The 20,289-nt window shown below is 48.6% G+C and overlaps 1 protein-coding gene across 2 annotated transcripts in view; it reads right to left on the reverse strand.

Annotated features, from left to right (window-relative positions):
• The window catches only part of Atf6 (bZIP_ATF6 domain-containing protein ATf6), a 225,505-nt gene extending 207,604 nt beyond the window's left edge, over positions 1-17,901 (reverse strand). For both annotated transcript variants that reach the window (XM_045756858.2, XM_045756857.2), the window contains exon 1: positions 17,689-17,901. In XM_045756858.2, coding sequence (XP_045612814.1) covers positions 17,689-17,803 — 115 coding nt within the window. In that variant the 5' untranslated portion in view covers positions 17,804-17,901. The remainder of the gene's footprint in view (positions 1-17,688) is intronic.
• Positions 17,902-20,289: the final 2,388 nt, after the last annotated feature.

The following is a 20,289-nucleotide window of genomic DNA, read 5'->3' on the forward strand; positions in this document are numbered from 1 at the left end:
TTGGCCCCACCAACATGCGGCCAGAGTAAGTGAGGCACGGCCGGCGGACCGGCGGACCCCGGGCCTGGGCCGGCGGTCCCCGGGCCTGCCTGGAAGCGGGCGACCTGAGGCACGAGTCTGGAAGATAAGGACGGAAGGAAGAGTTATGTAATAAGAGCGTGACTCTTTGAGCCTTCAAGAGCCAGCTTTCTCCAGCGCTGCCACCCACATCCTGCCCCCACCACCGGGGCACTTATTGTACCCATCTCAACCCCCGGGGTTACTCTTCCAGTACCCACCACCACCACTCCACCCCCGGGGTTACTCCAGTACTCCCCAAGCTTCACAAACACTAACGCTTCAAGTAATAATAATAATAATAATAATAATAATAATAATAATAATAATAAGGGTCTACAAATGAACATTAGATAACGCCAACTTTGAAGACTAAGCAACATGCTGTCGGTTGGCAGGACAAGATGGCTACCGTCACAGTGGCACGGTGCCGCGGCCACCCTGGCCCTCAGTGTGGCACGGTGCCGCGGCCACACTGGCCCTCAGTGTGGCACGGTGCCGCGGCCACACTGGCCCTCAGTGTGGCAGCGGCTCCAGAGGAAAGGAAGCGAGAGAAATGTCAAATAATATATACATGGAAGATACTGCAGGGTCAAGTCCCAAATTTAGACAGTAGAATAACAACAGACTGGAGCGAAAGATACGGAATGAAAGGCAGAATAGTACCAGTGAGGAGTAGAGGTGCCACAGACACACATCACATGACATCAAGGCTCCACAGGTGTTCAACACACTCCCAGCAACCATTAAAAATATTGTCTGAACAAAGGTGGATGTATTCAACAGCCATAAATAAGTTCTTGAAAGAAGTGCCGGACCAAGTGGGCTGTGGGCCGCTCCAAGCCTGTTGGACCAGGTTATGATGAATCGGCCTGAGGCCGGGCTCGGGGAGCAGGTGACCTCCAGAAACCCTCTCCAGGTATGCTTGAGAGAGCAGCAGGAGTCACGACACTCCTACAATCATGAAAAGTAATAAAGCGGTGTGAAAAGTGAATAACAGGTGTGGGGACAGACAACAATAGGTGAGAGAGCTCTTGTAAACACTGCCCCTGGCCACCTCCCAACGTTCATCCATGGTCACACACCCTAACACTGGAAAACACAAACACACACACACACACACACACACACACACACACACACACACACACACACACACACACACACACACACACACACAGCACCCAGCCCTGCTGGGTGCGTAAATAAGGCAGAAAGGCTAGTTTTACTAGAAATTGTAAGACCCCCCCCCCCCCACTCCTCTCTCTCTACATCCAAATCCTGTTCCAAATATTTCACCTCCCCATCCTTCTCCCCCCCCCCTACCATCAGGGGAGGGGGGGGGGAGGTTCTCCCTCTGGACATTAAATCGAATTTTAACACTGCAGCCTGGCCTAGCCAACCAGGGAACCTTGCACATGGAAGATTTGACTGCTAGACATTATGTCGAGAGACAGTAATAACAAGAGTAATGTGAACTCTATCAACATCAGAGGCCCGAGACTGTTCAACACGCTTCCACTACACATAAGGGACATAACTGGCCGACCCCTCACAGTGTTCAAGAGAGAACTTGACAAACACCTCCAAAGGATACCTGATCAACCAGGCTGTGACTCATACGTCAGGCTGCGAGCAGCCGCGTCCAACACACTGTTGACTAGTCCAGCAACCAGGCCTGGTCGGGGACCGGGCCGCGCGGACGTTGAAAAACTTGATGAATGACGTCCGAACACTTCCGGAACAAGTGCTTCGTTGAAGACTTTTGTCCGAACCACAACGCTGGAAATGCTTCGCCCACCTACTACAAATAAGCGCTAACGGAACCTAAACACCTAACCTAACCAGTGCCTAAATATGCACAATATGCTAATATAACAATATTAATTTATATTAAAAAGATCTATTTTGAATGAAGAGCATGTTAAAACTGATGACTGCGTCATTGGGGTCGACCGCTGGATGGATCTGGTCTGAGGACGGGTTGACCAAATACGCCAACACCTGAGAGATGCAGCATTTAACACTGTGATGAAGACGGTAATGAGACCTTAATAAACGGGACTAATGAAGCATGTACTCGGCACTCAGTTGTTTGTGACCAGGATATGCGCACGCGCGCACGCATTCCCCCCCCCCGTCTCCTGAAAGACAGGGGAGCTCGGGGAGACATGATCACTACCCACAAAATTATCACAAGAATTGCTAGGTTAGATAAGGATAAACTGTTTAACACGGGTGGTACGCGAACAAGGGGACACAGGTGGAGTGAGTACACAGGGACTTTAGAAAGAACTTTTTGAGTGTCAGTAGTTAAAAGGTGGAATGCATTAGGCAGTGATGTGGTGGAGGCTGACTCCATACACAGTTTCAAATGTAGGTATGATAGAGCCCAATCTGTACAGGAATCAACACATCAGTTGATTGACGGTTGAGAGGCGGGACCAAAGAGCCAAAGCGCAACCCCCTGCAAGCACAACTAGGTGAACACACACACACACACACACACACACACACTTTCCCCAAATATCGCGAGTCTAATACACCATGTGTCGACGTTGAGTTTAGACAAATTGGACATCTTGGACATCCTAGTGCAGAATAACCCATACTGATCGAGTTACAACCTTCTGAGTGGAAGTAAGCTGAACTCTGCAAATGTTTTCTGAATAATGGAGAACCGAGACATTTTCTCTGTATCAAAAATGTACGCTAATGTATTAATCATGTACAGAGGACAAGACCTCAAAGATCACCGTTAATGTTCAGGTCCTCGGCGTTCCTCTTGTTAATGGGAATAAGCTTTTGTCTTGTTTGTGGAACATGTGAGGCAAAATTCTGTACATTTCCTTCCGGGAGGTTGAATGGACAGCTTGATTTGTACAAGCGCTTGTACCAGGATAACGTCTACATATCCCACTTGTTGCATGCCCTCACGAAACTTGATACAAGTTGCAAGAGCACTTGTAATCACTTTCTGCACATCAGTGCTCAAATACCCACTGTTTACTGTAACAGATTTTTGACACTAGAACAGGCGAAAATGTATAGGCTTTAAAGCTGGATAACACTGTATATTGTAATATTAAATTAAACAACTCCCATTACTCTTTGTTCAGCCCGTCTTCCTGAGCTCAACGTCAAGAAACAGTCGTACTAAAGTGTCCTTATCTTAACCAACCAGAGGACCCAAAACAGAAAACTGAACAGTATGTTATTTCGCGAGCCGCTTCCATTTTCTATTACGAAGATTTTTGGCCTGAGGTAGAGTATACGTAAAAAATGCGACGTTCTATTAGGCGGAGAGGTTGCTTTGTTTGAGGACTTTATAATACACTACTTGATGCAACACACCTGTAACCCTGTGCAGACCATGAGTCACAATAACGAGGCTCAAGATATACCTGGTTGATGGGGTTCTGGGAGTTCTTCTCCCCAAGCCCGGCCCGAGGCCAGGCTCGACTTGTGAGAGTTTGGTCCACCAGGCTGTTGCTTGGAGCGGCCCGCAGGCCCACATACCCACCACAGCCCGGCACTCCTTGGAGGAAACAGTCTAGTTTCCTCTTGAAGATGTCCACGGTTGTTCCGGCAATATTTCTGAAGACCAAACCACACACCAGCAGATGAGACGACCACGTTTCGGTCCGTCCTGGACCATCATCAGGTCCACTGTGACCTCTAACCATGCCTATGTACCAGAAATGTACACAGCCTATGTTGGTTACCATTGTTACTGAATGAACACGATCGTGGCTGAACAAATTATACAAAACAAACCTGTTCTACATGGTACCAAACTGCACCATCAAACACCAGGGGGCCAGATTCACGAAGCAGTTACGCAAGCACTTACGAACTTGTACATCTTTTCTCAATCTTTGGCGGCTTTGTTTACAATTATTGAACAGTTAATGAGCTCCGAAGCACCAGGAGGCTGTTTATAACGATAACAGTTGATTGGCAAGTTTCAATGCTTGTAAACTGTGTAATAAATGTAACAAGCCGTCAAAGAATGAGGAAAGATGTACACGTTCGTAAGTACTTGCGTAACTGATTCGTGAATCTGGCCCCAGATCCTTGGGGCTGACTGGGGAGCGACGACCCCCCCCCACCATCCCAGCCCTGGTAACCCCTCCAACGAACCTGTCCTAAAAAGATTTAATTTATATATATATATATATATATATATATATATATATATATATATATATATATATATATATGTCGTACCTAGTAGCCAGAACTCACTTCTCAGCCTACTATTCAAGGCCCGATTTGCCTAATAAGCCAAGTTTTCCTGAATTAATATATTTACTATAATTTTTTTCTTATGAAATGATAAAGCAACCCTTTTCTCTATGTATGAGGTCAATTTTTTTTTTATTGGAGTTAAAATTAACGTAGATATATGACCGAACCTAACCAACCCTACCTAACCTAACCTAACCTATATTTATATGTAAGGTTAGGTTAGGTAGCCAAAAAAAGCTAGGTTAGGTTAGGTTAGGTAGGTTAGGTAGACGAAAAAACATTAATTCATGAAAACTTGGCTTATTAGGCAAATCGGGCCTTGAATAGTAGGCTGAGAAGTGCGTTCTGGCTATTAGGTACGACATATATATATATATATATATATATATATATATATATATATATATATATATATATATACACACAAGAAGATACATTTGGTTTATGAGACTACATAGCATTGATGTTTATATATACTTGTAAAGCCACTAACACGCATAGCGTTTCTGGCAGAACCGGGAACCGTACTAGAACGTCGCTTTTCACTCGTATGAGTTACATATGAGGCCAAAAATTGTCGTACTAGAAAATGGAAGAGGCTCGCGAAAGTGACTTACTGTGCCGTTTTCTGTTTTGGGTCCTCTGGTAGGTTAGGAGAGGGCACTTTACATTGACGGTTTTCTTGACGTTTTGAAACGTTAAGAGACTGTCCCCCCCCCCTTCCACCCAAATATTAGCATGCCCCACCCGACTATCTAGGAGCCGGTGGCTGAGCGGACAGAACAGTGGACGTGTGATCCTGTGTTCCCGCGTTCGATCCCGGGAGCCGGCGAGAAACGATGGGCAGAGTTTCTTTCACCCTGATGCCCTTGTTACCTAGCAGTAAATAGGTACCTGGGAGTTAGTCAGCTGTCACGGGCTGCTTCCTGGGGGTGGAGGCCTGGTCGAGGACCGGGCCGCAGGGCCACTAAGCCCCGTAATCATCTCAAGATAACCCCCCCCCCTCCCCCAGAAGAAGCATCGGTCTATAGACAAAAGAACTTTAGTTTGTTTTTATAAATATTAAGAATGATATTTCAAAGAACAAAGTTTAAATGAGTGAATTACTGGTTATCCCGCGTGGCTTTGTCTTCCCAGAGCTGAACTGGAGCTGCTGATGACCAGCAGCGCCAGTTCTTCACCTAGTGTATGTGTTATACTCAAATTCTGTCAGTTGAAATGTAACCAATCACAGGCGAGTAGGCCTCTGACGTCATGCCAGACAGAGGAGCATCAGGCATGCTCCCAGCAGCCTCAGTTATCCTCACAGACTCAGAGTAGAAGGACCTCGGCTAGGCAGATATATACCTTGCTATCTCAGTCAATAAATATATACAGAAGCGACTACTGAGTCTACCTTCTACCCGAACATGGCAACGAATATATGTACAAGTAGGCCCATTGTCACATTAACCCACCAGCACGGCCTACTGCTCAGGTTATACCACCAGCACGGCCTACTGCTCAGGTTATACCACCAGCACGGCCTACTGCTCAGGTTATACCACCAGCACGGCCTACTGCTCAGGTTATACCACCAGCACGGCCTACTGCTCAGGTTATACCACCAGCACGGCCTACTGCTCAGGTTATACCACCAGCACGGCCTACTGCTCAGGTTATACCACCAGCACGGCCTACTGCTCAGGTTATACCACCAGCACGGCCTACTGCTCAGGTTATACCACCAGCACGGCCTACTGCTCAGGTTATACCACCAGCACGGCCTACTGCTCAGGTTATACCACCAGCACGGCCTACTGCTCAGGTTATACCACCAGCACGGCCTACTGCTCAGGTTATACCACCAGCACGGCCTACTGCTCAGGTTATACCACCAGCACGGCCTACTGCTCAGGTTATACCACCAGCACGGCCTACTGCTCAGGTTATACCACCAGCACGGCCTACTGCTCAGGTTATACCACCAGCACGGCCTACTGCTCAGGTTATACCACCAGCACGGCCTACTGCTCAGGTTATACCACCAGCACGGCCTACTGCTCAGGTTATACCACCAGCACGGCCTACTGCTCAGGTTAAACCACCAGCACGGCCTACTGCTCAGGTTATACCACCAGCACGGCCTACTGCTCAGGTTATACCACCAGCACGGTCTACTGCTCAGGTTATACCACCAGCACGGCCTACTGCTCAGGTTAAACCACCAGCACGGCCTACTGCTCAGGTTATACCACCAGCACGGCCTACTGCTCAGGTTATACCACCAGCACGGCCTACTGCTCAGGTTATACCACCAGCACGGCCTACTGCTCAGGTTATACCACCAGCACGGCCTACTGCTCAGGTTATACCACCATTACAAATGAAGCAACAGTATGCAGAGAAAAAAATCAAAATATTACAAATTAAAACCTATATGAAAGCCTTAAAATTCATCACTCATGAAATCTGTTGTTATAACCATCTTATACGAGCCGTCACGTCACTATATAATATGTAATGGATTCTTTAAAGTAATCTGACCTCAAACAATAATATGGAAGAGTTTGAGTGATAACAGACAAGGGCAGCCTACTGCTGTTAGCCAGACCCGCGGTGGATCACCAAACACCAGTTGTTACCCGTATACGGCTCCACCACCGGAAGTGTAGCACGTGCCACGTGCAGCACCAACACGTGGGCAACACGGGCCGTGCAGGGAGCAACGTGCCACGTGCAGCACCAACACGTGGGCCACACGGGCCGTGCAGGGAGCAACACGGGGCGTGCAGCACCAACACGTGGGCAACACGGGCCGTGCAGGGAGCAACACACTCAACATGTCACTTTCTCCATGGAAACATGGCCACTCCTGCATGCTTATACACAACGGGTATGGCCACGCCGCACCACACAGCCGCACACCACAGCCACACACTGCACACACAGCCACATCACACACTGCGCACACAGCCGCACACTGCGCACACAGCCACACACTGCTCACACAGCCACACACTGCACACACAGCCACACCACACACTGCGCACACAGCCGCACACAGCCACACACTGCGCACACAGCCACACACTGCTCACACAGCCACACACTGCGCACACAGCCGCACACAGCCACACACTGCTCACACAGCCGCACACAGCCACACACTGCTCACACAGCCACACACTGCGCACACAGCCACACACTGCGCACACAGCCACACACTGCGCGCACAGCCACACACTGCGCGCACAGCCACACACTGCGCGCACAGCCACACACTGCGCGCACAGCCACACACTGCGCGCACAGCCACACACTGCGCGCACAGCCACACACTGCGCGCACAGCCACACACTGCGCGCACAGCCACACACTGCGCGCACAGCCACACACTGCGCGCACAGCCACACACTGCGCGCACAGCCACACACTGCGCGCACAGCCACACACTGCGCGCACAGCCACACACTGCGCGCACAGCCACACACTGCGCGCACAGCCACACACTGCGCGCACAGCCACACACTGCGCGCACAGCCACACACTGCGCGCACAGCCACACACTGCGCGCACAGCCACACACTGCGCGCACAGCCACACACTGCGCGCACAGCCACACACTGCGCGCACAGCCACACACTGCGCGCACAGCCACACACTGCGCGCACAGCCACACACTGCGCGCACAGCCACACACTGCGCGCACAGCCACACACTGCGCGCACAGCCACACACTGCGCGCACAGCCACACACTGCGCGCACAGCCACACACTGCGCGCACAGCCACACACTGCGCGCACAGCCACACACTGCGCGCACAGCCACACACTGCGCGCACAGCCACACACTGCGCGCACAGCCACACACTGCGCGCACAGCCACACACTGCGCGCACAGCCACACACTGCGCGCACAGCCACACACTGCGCGCACAGCCACACACTGCGCGCACAGCCACACACTGCGCGCACAGCCACACACTGCGCGCACAGCCACACACTGCGCGCACAGCCACACACTGCGCGCACAGCCACACACTGCGCGCACAGCCACACACTGCGCGCACAGCCACACACTGCGCACACAGCCACACACTGCGCACACAGCCACACACTGCGCACACAGCCACACACTGCGCACACAGCCACACACTGCGCACACAGCCACACACTGCGCACACAGCCACACACTGCGCACACAGCCACACACTGCGCACACAGCCACACACTGCGCACACAGCCACACACTGCGCACACAGCCACACACTGCGCACACAGCCACACACTGCGCACACAGCCACACACTGCGCACACAGCCACACACTGCGCACACAGCCACACACTGCGCACACAGCCACACACACAGTTTCGTGTTATAACCGCCAAAACTGTACACATCGACAAGTTGAGCTGGATTACTTTTAACTTCAATATTAATAACAAAAATCAGTTAACGTTAAGTGTTAAACTTAACGATAAGTGTTAACGATAAGTTAGAATGACTTGTACATCCACTGCCCCGACGAGTAGGGTCTAAAACCTGAGCACATCTTCACGACTGCGTCAAGAGTACCCTTAGTACCGTAAAGGTTAAAGTTGGTAAACGGTTTACCAAGTAATTTACTTAGTACCGTAAAGGTTAGTTACTTAGTAAACCCCAAGCTCACCAGCCATCTTCTAGCATAATTATAATAAAGACGTAATATTTAGTTTTATATATGGTATCCAACACAATTATAACGTCGTTGACTTCAATTTTTATTCCAACTCAGATTTTAGACTCTGCCAGGACCCTAGTGTGATGCTTAGGCCTAACATACACCAATAGAGGGCGTGTGGTAGGTCTCAAGTATGTAGTATTAATGAGAACTAACAATACTGATTGTGTTCGGCTGAATCCAGGCGCTGGAACCAACGTTGGTTCCAAGCGCTTGGTTCCTCAAATGTGTGTATTATATAATATTGTCAATTAACTTGTCATTCATACCTGGTGCAGCGGCAATGCATTCATGGTACCTGTTCTGCAATTGCTTCTGGAAAAGTGTTGTCTGTCACATGGGTGAGGTCTGCTAACAATTAACAGTCACAATACCCATGTTGACCAGACCACACACTAGGTGAAGGGACGACGACGTTTCGGTCCTTCCTGGACTATTCTCTACCTCAATCTACTTGAGAATGGTCCAGGACGGACCGAAACGTCGTCGTCCCTTCACCTTCTAGTGTGTGGTCTGGCCAACATTCTTTGGCCACGTTATTGTGACTCATCGCCTGCACAATACCCATGCAAGGAATACCGAGTGTGAACAATACCCGACTTAAATAGCTTCTAAATTGCTAAACTTTCCTCGCCAATATTACACGAAAAAGCTGTATTCTATCCAGGCGTAATATGCCAAAACGTTTGCGAGATTAACCCAAGCAATTAGGATTCGAACTAACGCCCGGAATGATCCCAGACGCTGCCTTAGTCGATTGCACCACATGGTCAAGAGAATAGCAACCGGAAGTTCTACTGACGTTACTCAGATCCTGCAGCCTCTCCGAGACACAACATGCAGGTCGGCGTTCATTTCCCGACCGTCCAAGTGGTTGGGCACCGTTCCTTACAACCCCCCTCCCTTCACCATCCCATCCCAAATCATTATCCTGACCCCTTCCCAGTGCTATATAGTCTTAATGGCTTGACGCTTTCCCCAGATAGTTTCCTTCCCATCCGAGACACAAACCAGGGTTTTAAACAATTCCCAATTTGTAAGGTCAGTAGAACTTCTGGTTCCAATTCTTTTGACTATGTCGTGGCGCAATCGACTAAGGCGGCGTGTGGGATCATCCCGGGGCGTTAGTTGGAACCCTCATCACGGCCCTCGTGGATGTGTTCAAGAAGATACTTGTGAGGCCGCCCCCGGGGGAGACAATAACACTGGTGTGGACACACTTGTGAGGCCGCCCCCGGGGGAGACAATAACACTGGTGTGGACACACTTGTGAGGCCGCCCCCGGGGGAGACAATAACACTGGTGTGGACACACTTGTGAGGCCGCCCCCGGGGGAGACAATAACACTGGTGTGGACACACTTGTGAGGCCGCCCCCGGGGGAGACAATAACACTGGTGTGGACACACTTGTGAGGCCGCCCCCGGGGGAGACAATAACACTGGTGTGGACACACTTGTGAGGCCGCCCCCGGGGGAGACAATAACACTAGTGTGGACACACTTGTGAGGCCGCCCCCGGGGGAGACAATAACACTAGTGTGGACACACTTGTGAGGCCGCCCCCGGGGGAGACAATAACACTGGTGTGGACACACTTGTGAGGCCGCCCCCGGGGGAGACAATAACACTGGTGTGGCCACACTTGTGAGGCCGCCCCCGGGGGAGACAATAACAATGGTGTGGACACACTTGTGAGGCCGCCCCCGGGGGAGACAATAACACTGGTGTGGACACACTTGTGAGGCCGCCCCCGGGGGAGACAATAACAATGGTGTGGACACACTTGTGAGGCCGCCCCCGGGGAGACAATAACAATGGTGTGGACACATTTGTGAGGCCGCCCCCGGGGGAGACAATAACAATGGTGTGGACACACTTGTGAGGCCGCCCCCGGGGGAGACAATAACACTAGTGTGGACACACTTGTGAGGCCGCCCCCGGGGGAGACAATAACAATGGTGTGGACACACTTGTGAGGCCGCCCCCGGGGGAGACAATAACAATGGTGTGGACACTTGTGAGGCCGCCCCCGGGGGAGACAATAACACTGGTGTGGACACACTTGTGAGGCCGCCCCCGGGGGAGACAATAACACTGGTGTGGACACTCTTGTGAGGCCGCCCCCGGGGGAGACAATAACACTGGTGTGGACACACTTGTGAGGCCGCCCCCGGGGGAGACAATAACAATGTTGTGGACACACTCGTGGCCGCCCCCGGGGGAGACAATAACAATGGTGTGGACACACTTGTGAGGCCGCCCCCGGGGGAGACAATAACAATGTTGTGGACACACTCGTGGCCGCCCCCGGGGGAGACAATAACAATGTTGTGGACACACTCGTGGCCGCCCCCGGGGGAGACAATAACACTGGTGTGGACACACTCGTGGCCGCCCCCGGGGGAGACAATAACACTGGTGTGGACACACTTGTAAGGCCGCCCCCGGGGGAGACAATAACACTGGTGTGGACACACTTGTAAGGCCGCCCCCGGGGGAGACAATAACACTGGTGTGGACACACTTGTGAGGCCGCCCCCGGGGGAGACAATAACACTGGTGTGGACACACTCGTGGCCGCCCCCGGGGGAGACAATAACACTGGTGTGGACACACTTGTGAGGCCGCCCCCGGGGGAGACAATAACAATGGTGTGGACACACTCGTGGCCGCCCCCGGGGGAGACAATAACAATGGTGTGGACACACTTGTGAGGCCGCCCCCGGGGGAGACAATAACAATGGTGTGGACACACTTGTGAGGCCGCCCCCGGGGGAGACAATAACAATGGTGTGGACACACTTGTGAGGCCGCCCCCGGGGGAGACAATAACACTGGTGTGGACACACTTGTGAGGCCACCCCCGGGGGAGACAATAACACTGGTGTGGACACACTTGTGAGGCCGCCCCCGGGGGAGACAATAACACTGGTGTGGACACACTCGTGGCCGCCCCCGGGGGAGACAATAACAATGGTGTGGACACACTCGTGGCCGCCCCCGGGGGAGACAATAACACTGGTGTGGACACACTCGTGGCCGCCCCCGGGGGAGACAATAACACTGGTGTGGACACACTCGTGGCCGCCCCCGGGGGAGACAATAACACTGGTGTGGACACACTCGTGGCCGCCCCCGGGGGAGACAATAACACTGGTGTGGACACACTTGTGAGGCCGCCCCCGGGGGAGACAATAACACTGGTGTGGACACACTTGTGAGGCCGCCCCCGGGGGAGACAATAACAATGGTGTGGACACACTCGTGGCCGCCCCCGGGGGAGACAATAACACTGGTGTGGACACAGTCGTGGCCGCCCCCGGGGGAGACAATAACAATGGTGTGGACACACTCGTGGCCGCCCCCGGGGGAGACAATAACAATGGTGTGGACACACTCGTGGCCGCCCCCGGGGGAGACAATAACAATGGTGTGGACACACTCGTGGCCGCCCCCGGGGGAGACAATAACACTGGTGTGGACACAGTCGTGGCCGCCCCCGGGGGAGACAATAACAATGGTGTGGACACACTCGTGGCCGCCCCCGGGGGAGACAATAACAATGGTGTGGACACACTCGTGGCCGCCCCCGGGGGAGACAATAACAATGGTGTGGACACACTCGTGGCCGCCCCCGGGGGAGACAATAACACTGGTGTGGACACACTCGTGGCCGCCACGCACCTGCACATTAAGGTATTCAGGAGGTTGTACAGTGTTGTGGTCCAGGCCGTCCTCCTGTGTTGGTGGCACCTATGGTAACCGTGACCACCATAGTATATATACCCACCTACAACAGAATTAGAAAGGAGAAATCTGAACTATGTTGGACAAACCGGAATTTTTTTTACTTGTGTTGCTTTCACAAACTAAACCTAACCTCCCTAGGCCTAATGCACGACATCTGAGGCCTAATATAGTACGTGTGCGCGCTATACTAGGCCTAGGAATATTGGCGTTTTAGCTTCATTTTAAAAGAATTCTTTACTAGTTAGTTAGTATACTTCTAATAGTTATGAACGTATGAATTCGTGACTATTGACGCTGGTCACAATAGTTACTATCTCACCAGGAGGCTGGGGGGTGTACTCAGTACTGAGATAGGTACACCATTATTACATGGTAGGTGTTCCCATTATCATATAATGGGTACATTATTAAAATATGAGAAAAAGTAACTAGATACATTCCGGAGGTTAGCTACAAGACTGGACTCGAACCCGAGCGCGTCCAACTATGAATGACGTCGCCAGACAGCACTGTACAAATATTAAATTACATGGGAGACGCACTACAACGTACATAAGATTTTCGCGAGATATTAAAACAATGGACAGAATTTGTTTAGCAAGAGAGGGTAGGATAAGAGGGCATGGCGGGAGGCTCCAAACTCACAGGGGTGCTGGCGATGGTAGGAAGTACAATTTGGGTAAAATATTACGAGTTAGTAAGAAGAAATCGTTAAAAATAAGTTTCAAGAGGAGATTCGAGAGCCCAACGCACGCACGTAAACAGTGTCTAGTATCAGTGTGTTATCAAGCAAGTAATTATCAACAGAAGGCACCAAGCCGGGAAGGTTAAGTAGCACCATCAATGTGCGGGAGATACAAAAGGCGCTAAATATCACTAAGGAGGCCAATAAGAGAACAAAAGAGCATAAGGCGAACGGTATCAAATGTATCGGAGTCACCAAGGATGCTATCACAAGTGACCGCGAGGGACGGTCAGGAAGCAAGACACACGCACGTCCTGGCAGTCGTGACATGCAACACGGATATGCACGACCGTGAGAGGGACAATACAGTTTGGACAATAAGGAGCAGGGCGGCGGGTGTGATCATCAACACGCAGGCTCAGACCGCAAGCAGGTAAGGTAGGTCAGCCAAGAATTAACACGAATCACAAAAACTATACAAGGAATATCGAGTGTTTTAACTATACCTGCCTTAAACAGCTTTTAAATTGTTCAAATTTTCTAGCTACTTATTACCCCAAGAGCTACATTTTTTGAGTCAGTAATATGCAAAAACGTTTGCGACATTAACCCAAACATTCACCCCCCCCCCCCCCCCACACACACACAAGGTGTGGGTGGCTCTGTGGGGGTCGTCCACAGCGGGCCTACTGCAGGGTCATGGCTCACGGGACTAGACCACTTCCACTCTAGCCTCGCTGGACCTAAACCAAGATTCCATAATAGAGTTTACAGTAATAATGAACCTACAATAAATATTAAACTACAATTAGTCCAAATACACGAGGCCGAATTATCAAGTAAAAAAAAAAAATTCTTATCGAGACATCGAGTCACAATAACGTGGCTGAAGATATGATGACCAAAACCATTGAGGAGAATATGAGAAGTCGACAACGTTTCTGTCCGTCCTGGACCATTATCACAATAGACATGATAATGGTCCAGACGGACCGAAACGTTGTCTCCACATCTGGTGTGTGGTTTGGTCACAAATTCTTGTCGAATTTTCTGCAAAATTACTAGCCATTCACAGAAATATGTAAAATTTAATTTTCATCTCATATTTATTAAGATTAATATTTTTTCAACCTGTATTTTTTTTAACTAGGCTCCACACGGAATAATGAATGGTGTTGGGGTCTCATTACTCAATCAGTCAATTACCGTTAGGTTTGGATACAAAATTGGATGGGTAACCCAGTGACCATCCTCGTCCATGGTCATAGTGGGTAAAGGAAAGCTTAAATAAGCCTAAGAGACTTCCTGTTGTCGGGCAAGGTACACCAAATATACAATAGGTGAGTTTCGTGTTCAAAACTTGAGAGACTTCCTCTGACCTTGAATGCTAGTCGTTTAGCACGTTCCCAGTTTTGAAAAAGCCAGATTTGCACGCTGTTGTCTACCCATACAAGCCTACACTCTCCTGTCGGTGCTCCACCCTCTCCTCTAAAACCTATAAATACCATTCCAATTTATGAAATGTACAGTCCACGGGACAATTGTACAGAATGTAAAGTTTTTTACGGACTCACCATAGCCCGTGCTACTGGAACATCTTGTTCCGAGTAGCTGAATCTAAAACAACAACGATGGAATGTATACCATATCAATTGTTCACACCACGTAACCACATAGGTTCGACAGTGGAGCGTCGGTCTTGCATCAAGGTCAGTCGGGGATTGAACATGGACCTGCAAGTTGTTGGGCACAATTCTTTCCTCCCGACAATCAGCCGGGGCCCCTGCCACGTCCCATCCGAAATCCTTATCTTGACCCCTTCCAAGCGCTATATAGTCGTAATGGCTTGGCGCTTTCCCCTGACAATTCCACCGCCCCCCCCCCCCCCCAAACAAAAAAATATCAGTAGAGTGTTTTAGTGAGAAACAACGTAACAACCAAATCTAGCTTTTCTAGGCCTCGTTTAGTATATATGTACTGTACTAAATTAGACAAAAGATTGTGTGGTTAAGCTTACGGTTAGGCTGTTCCAGTTTTTGATATACAGTACTATTAAAATTCCAACAGCCCAAAACGTGTACTTATCAAGGAAGGGTCCATATGTCATACAGTCTTCAATCCACAATGTCCAGCTATATATACCAGCATTTTCGGATGACTGTTTGATATGCGGAAAAGCCCATATAAACAAATCAAGTTGCATGTAGCTCTAATGAGCTCTATTTGTGCACTTGGGGGCCATAGCATAGCCTCATATATTCAACAAGTAAATGTTAATGAAGTTGAATGACTGAATGAACTACGCACATTTTCAAATATTTAATAAAAATAAAAGTTGTGGTCTATACAGCAAAGAATTAAACAATATATTTAACACATTTTTCAAAACATATTTGATTAGGCTGACGTGTTGGTCGTTGCACGTCAAGTGAGCGCAACATGAGCACACGTCAACAACTGGCCCCAAGACACCAGCCCAACACAGGATATCCAGCACGGGTGGCAACCAATTCCCTGTAAACTTCAAGGTTGATGCAGCTGTCACAGTGACACAATCTGTGCACTCGGCCTGAAACCGCTACGTCACTTGCAAATGGCCCGGAGTTGCGCTACGTTCGGGCTACCAATATGCAGTTCATTCTACACCATTCAGAAGCCCAATAGGCTCACGAATCTGTACACCAGTTAATTGCCAGTCGAGAGGCAGGACCAAAGCTCAACCCCGACAAACACAACTAGGTGAATAAAACTATGCGAGTATAATATTTTTACCTTAAAGTGTGATAAAACTAATACTGTGCATTAGAACTGAAATCTGGAACATGGAATCACCTTCCCACCGAAACTGTAAATGCCGGAACATTATTTCAGTCTAAAATTGCTACAGATGATACTTAGGGATAATGAGGATGGGTCATTTGACAAATAGCCAGCTTCCTGTCCCTGTCATGACAACTAGAAATGGTGCCCTTCTAGTGGCCCTGACAAGGTCAGGGATAAAGAGGAGACCTTTGACAAATAGCCTCCTTCCTGTCCCTGTCAATACCACTTGAATAGGGCATATTCAGGCAAAATACAAGCTAGTGGGACGCCGCGGAGTTTGGATACAGGATAAAAATAGCATGAGCTTGCTGAACAATATGAGCTATATTATCCTGTTGCGTAAGAGCACAGCGGCCGGGCCTGTGACGTGCTCACAGGCGCCACCTTCCGTCATGATGCATTATCTGCTACAATTTAAATACGTGTAAGAAGGCGCTGCACCGTTCTGGATATTGTCCAGGTGTCAACTGTGCGCGGAGTACCTGGAGTACCAGTCGACCGTTGCTACCAGTCATTTAAACTACAGTTTACGCATGTAAAGTTAAATCAAATACAATGTTACATTCCTAAACAGAGCAGTTACCGGACATTATAAAAAGTAGTCCATGACACTTATAGAAAGTTTTTCCATAACATGGGTAAACCAATAATCCAGCCCATATAGTAAATGTATATACCAATAAGATATATATATTACCATACGTATGTAATATATTTATAGGCCTACAAGCAAACAGGTATATGCGTTAACACTGATATCACAAATAGATTTGACAATAGTTTAGGACAAACATGTAAGCTTGATAATTAATCCCAAGGAATTATAACCCTACACTGACAGCTATACTGATCGTCTAGTCGCCACACTATGACAAGCCTTGGGACGAAAACTATAACAACGAGTATTTTTCCCCAGAGTATTCACCGAAATTATTTTATTTTACCAAAGCACGTTAAACAATAAACGCGTCTGGGGGGGGGGGGGGGAAATATGCGAGTGGTGGTGTACAACTGATGGCAGAGTTGCCAAGGTGGACCCCCACACACACTACACATATTGTGCTTCAATATATACTTATCAACCCGTGGCAGCTTTATTTACACCTATAATGCCAACACAACGTTAAAACACACATCATTCGTGAGAGTGGGTGGGAGGTAGAGAGCTGTGGAGGGGAAGGTGTGGAGGAAGTGGGTGGCGAGGTGTGGCGTAGCAGACGCCCACCACCACGGCCGCCCTCACCAGCCACGCCGGCAACACACACCAGCCCTCATGCTTCACCACCAGGGCTCACGCCGCCCATGACAACCCCATGGCAGCCCTGTGCGCCGCCTCGCCTCCCCACCACCGGCAGCGGCCCGGCAACCACCCGCCGGAGGAGATAAAACACCTGCAAAAGCTCTACAACACTACTCACCCGACGGCATGTAATGGTTCCCGAACAACTCCTCCCGCAGGAGGCTCGTCTCCATGTCTGTCACCATTTCCATGGTCATGTCAAAGTCACAGTCTGGTTCACTCTTCACATACATTTTGGCAAGGTCCAAAATTCACTTTGTACTCAATAAACATTAAGAACGGAGCGGCAGCCACCCACTTCCCGACGGTTCAGCCATACAACTGTCAAGCGTAGCGGCGGTGGCGCCATCTGTGGGCCGCTCCCACCATTGTCACCCTCCACAGAAAATGAACTAGAGGAAAGACTCCTTCATTTATTTACTTATTTATTTACCTATATTCATATACAAGAAGGTACATTAGGTTTATGAGAGCACATAGGATTGATGTTTTTACATTCTTGTAAAGCCACTAACACGTATAGCGTTTCGGGCAGGTCCTTAATCTAACAGATAATCTTGAGTCTGTAATTTGTAGAAAAATTTGAAGAATGTTAGCAGATACATTGTAAGAAATTTGAAGAAAATTAATAGGTACAGTACTGTAAAAATCGAGAATTCTCAACAGGTATATTGTAGCATAATTTGAGGATTAATTCTAGATGCATTGTAGTAAAATTTGCATTCAACACAACAATCATGATATAAGATGCCCGAAACGCTTTGCGTAATAGTGGCTTTAGGCATTGTATGTACTAGCTCTATCTATAAATCTATCAATTTTTGTAAAATCTCTTGTATGTATGTACCTTACCTGAATAAACATTTATATTATTATTTATTTTATTTATAAGATGATAGCAGTGATTAACAGTGGTGTATGGCTTAGGCACATATATTTATTCACTTCAGACACGAGCATGTTACAGTTATGTCTTATGTCTTTATCCTCCTTAATTGCTTGAGAGCAATTAAGGAGGATTAAAAGTTACTTACAATTAATGTATCAAGTTTGGAGACTTGTACACATTTCAGTGCAAGGAGCAAGGCACATAGTTTTGTCTGAAGGGTAGAGGCCCAGTTGTTTATACAGACTCCCCACTCAAATTATAAACCATCGCCCGTTGTCAGCTTCCAGCAACTGCACTTCCAGCTGCACCCGTGGTGCGGTGTAGGGAACCATCAGTGTATATGATTTGAGAGAGAGAATGCTCCCTCAAATGAATGGCAGAGCATTAATATGACTTAAGGCGTTGAACTTTGCCTCAAGACGAAGCTTGAACTGATCTCTAATTTGCTTCTTGGGTGGAAAGAGAGGTTATTAAAATTGGAATGGGTGTAATCTCCCACGGTACAGAAAAGTGTCGTTGTTGTCTCTCTTGGTACAAATGATAAATATGATACATTCGGAGTTCAGTTCCCGTCTTAGTTATCCATTTGGAACAATGTTGACCTTCAATAAAGAAATTCTGGAGGGCTTCTTTACGCTCGGAATATTAAGTTCCTTTCTCGTGTTAAGTATCTTTGTGGTACGAGGGCACCCAAGGATTACCCTCAAGGCTTCGTTTTGCAATTTTTCAAGCCCTCCAAGATTTCTTTTAGGCATCAAAGCAAGTAGAGGTACAGCATAATCCACTAAAGATCTGATGTTGCAAGGTACATAATTCTCTGGCTGAAGCCAGGGAACGTATGGTTGAGCTGAAGCAGACAGACTGGGAAACTTTTGTCAATGGTCTCAATTCTCACACGCCACTAAGTCGGGCATGGAAGGATATCAACAAGATCAAAGGGAAAAATGCTGCAGAGATCTCGTACCCTAATCCTCTGCACAGAGCAAATGAGCTTGTTGATGCTTGGGCCACGACTTCCAGCTTTGACAGTCTTCCTCTACCCTCACAGAATGAATTAAATAATAGACATGCTGATAGAGCAAGGCTCCTTGACTTCATGCTTCATCAAGAGGATGACTGTGACATGCTTTTAACCGAATACGAACTAGACTCTGCTCTACATAAAGGCAAAGCTACATCACCCGGGGAGGATGGAGTTACTTACGGCATACTGCGTATGCTTCTGCTAGTTCCAGGGAATCCCTTGCTTGAATTGTATAATATGAGCTATGTAACTGGGGAGCTTCCAAAGTCATATCCAAAGTCATAGACCAACAGTCTTATTATTCCCATTCTTAAACCTCACCAGCCGAGTGCTTTTCGCCCAATCTCCCTCACTAGTTGTCTCTATAAGTGTCTTGAGAGGATGGTTCTCAACCGTCTCCTTTATAGAATTAGTAACATGTTGTCTCCCCAGATATATGACTTTACGCATGGAAAGTGTACATCACTGTATTACCACATTCCTCACCCTGCATACTGATAGGTCATATACCACTTTCCTAGATCTTAGGTCAGCCTTTGACATTGTTAACCCACACGTCATTCTGAGCGAACTTGCTAAAATGAATGTTGGAGGATGGCTTTTACGGTGGATAAGAGGCTATCTATCCAACAGGAAGTCATCTGTACTGTTCCAAGGGCATAGGAGTGTAACGAGAGAGTTTGAACTTGGCACTCCACAGGGAGGTGTCCTCAGTCCTACTCTGTTCAATGTGTTAATCAATGCATTCCTAAACTCAGTAACTAGGAGACCCAGTGAACACATCATTAGCTCTGCGAATGACATAC

The sequence above is a fragment of the Procambarus clarkii genome, chromosome 74 (genome assembly GCF_040958095.1).
Source record: "Procambarus clarkii isolate CNS0578487 chromosome 74, FALCON_Pclarkii_2.0, whole genome shotgun sequence".
In the NCBI taxonomy this organism is placed as follows: domain Eukaryota; kingdom Metazoa; phylum Arthropoda; class Malacostraca; order Decapoda; family Cambaridae; genus Procambarus; species Procambarus clarkii.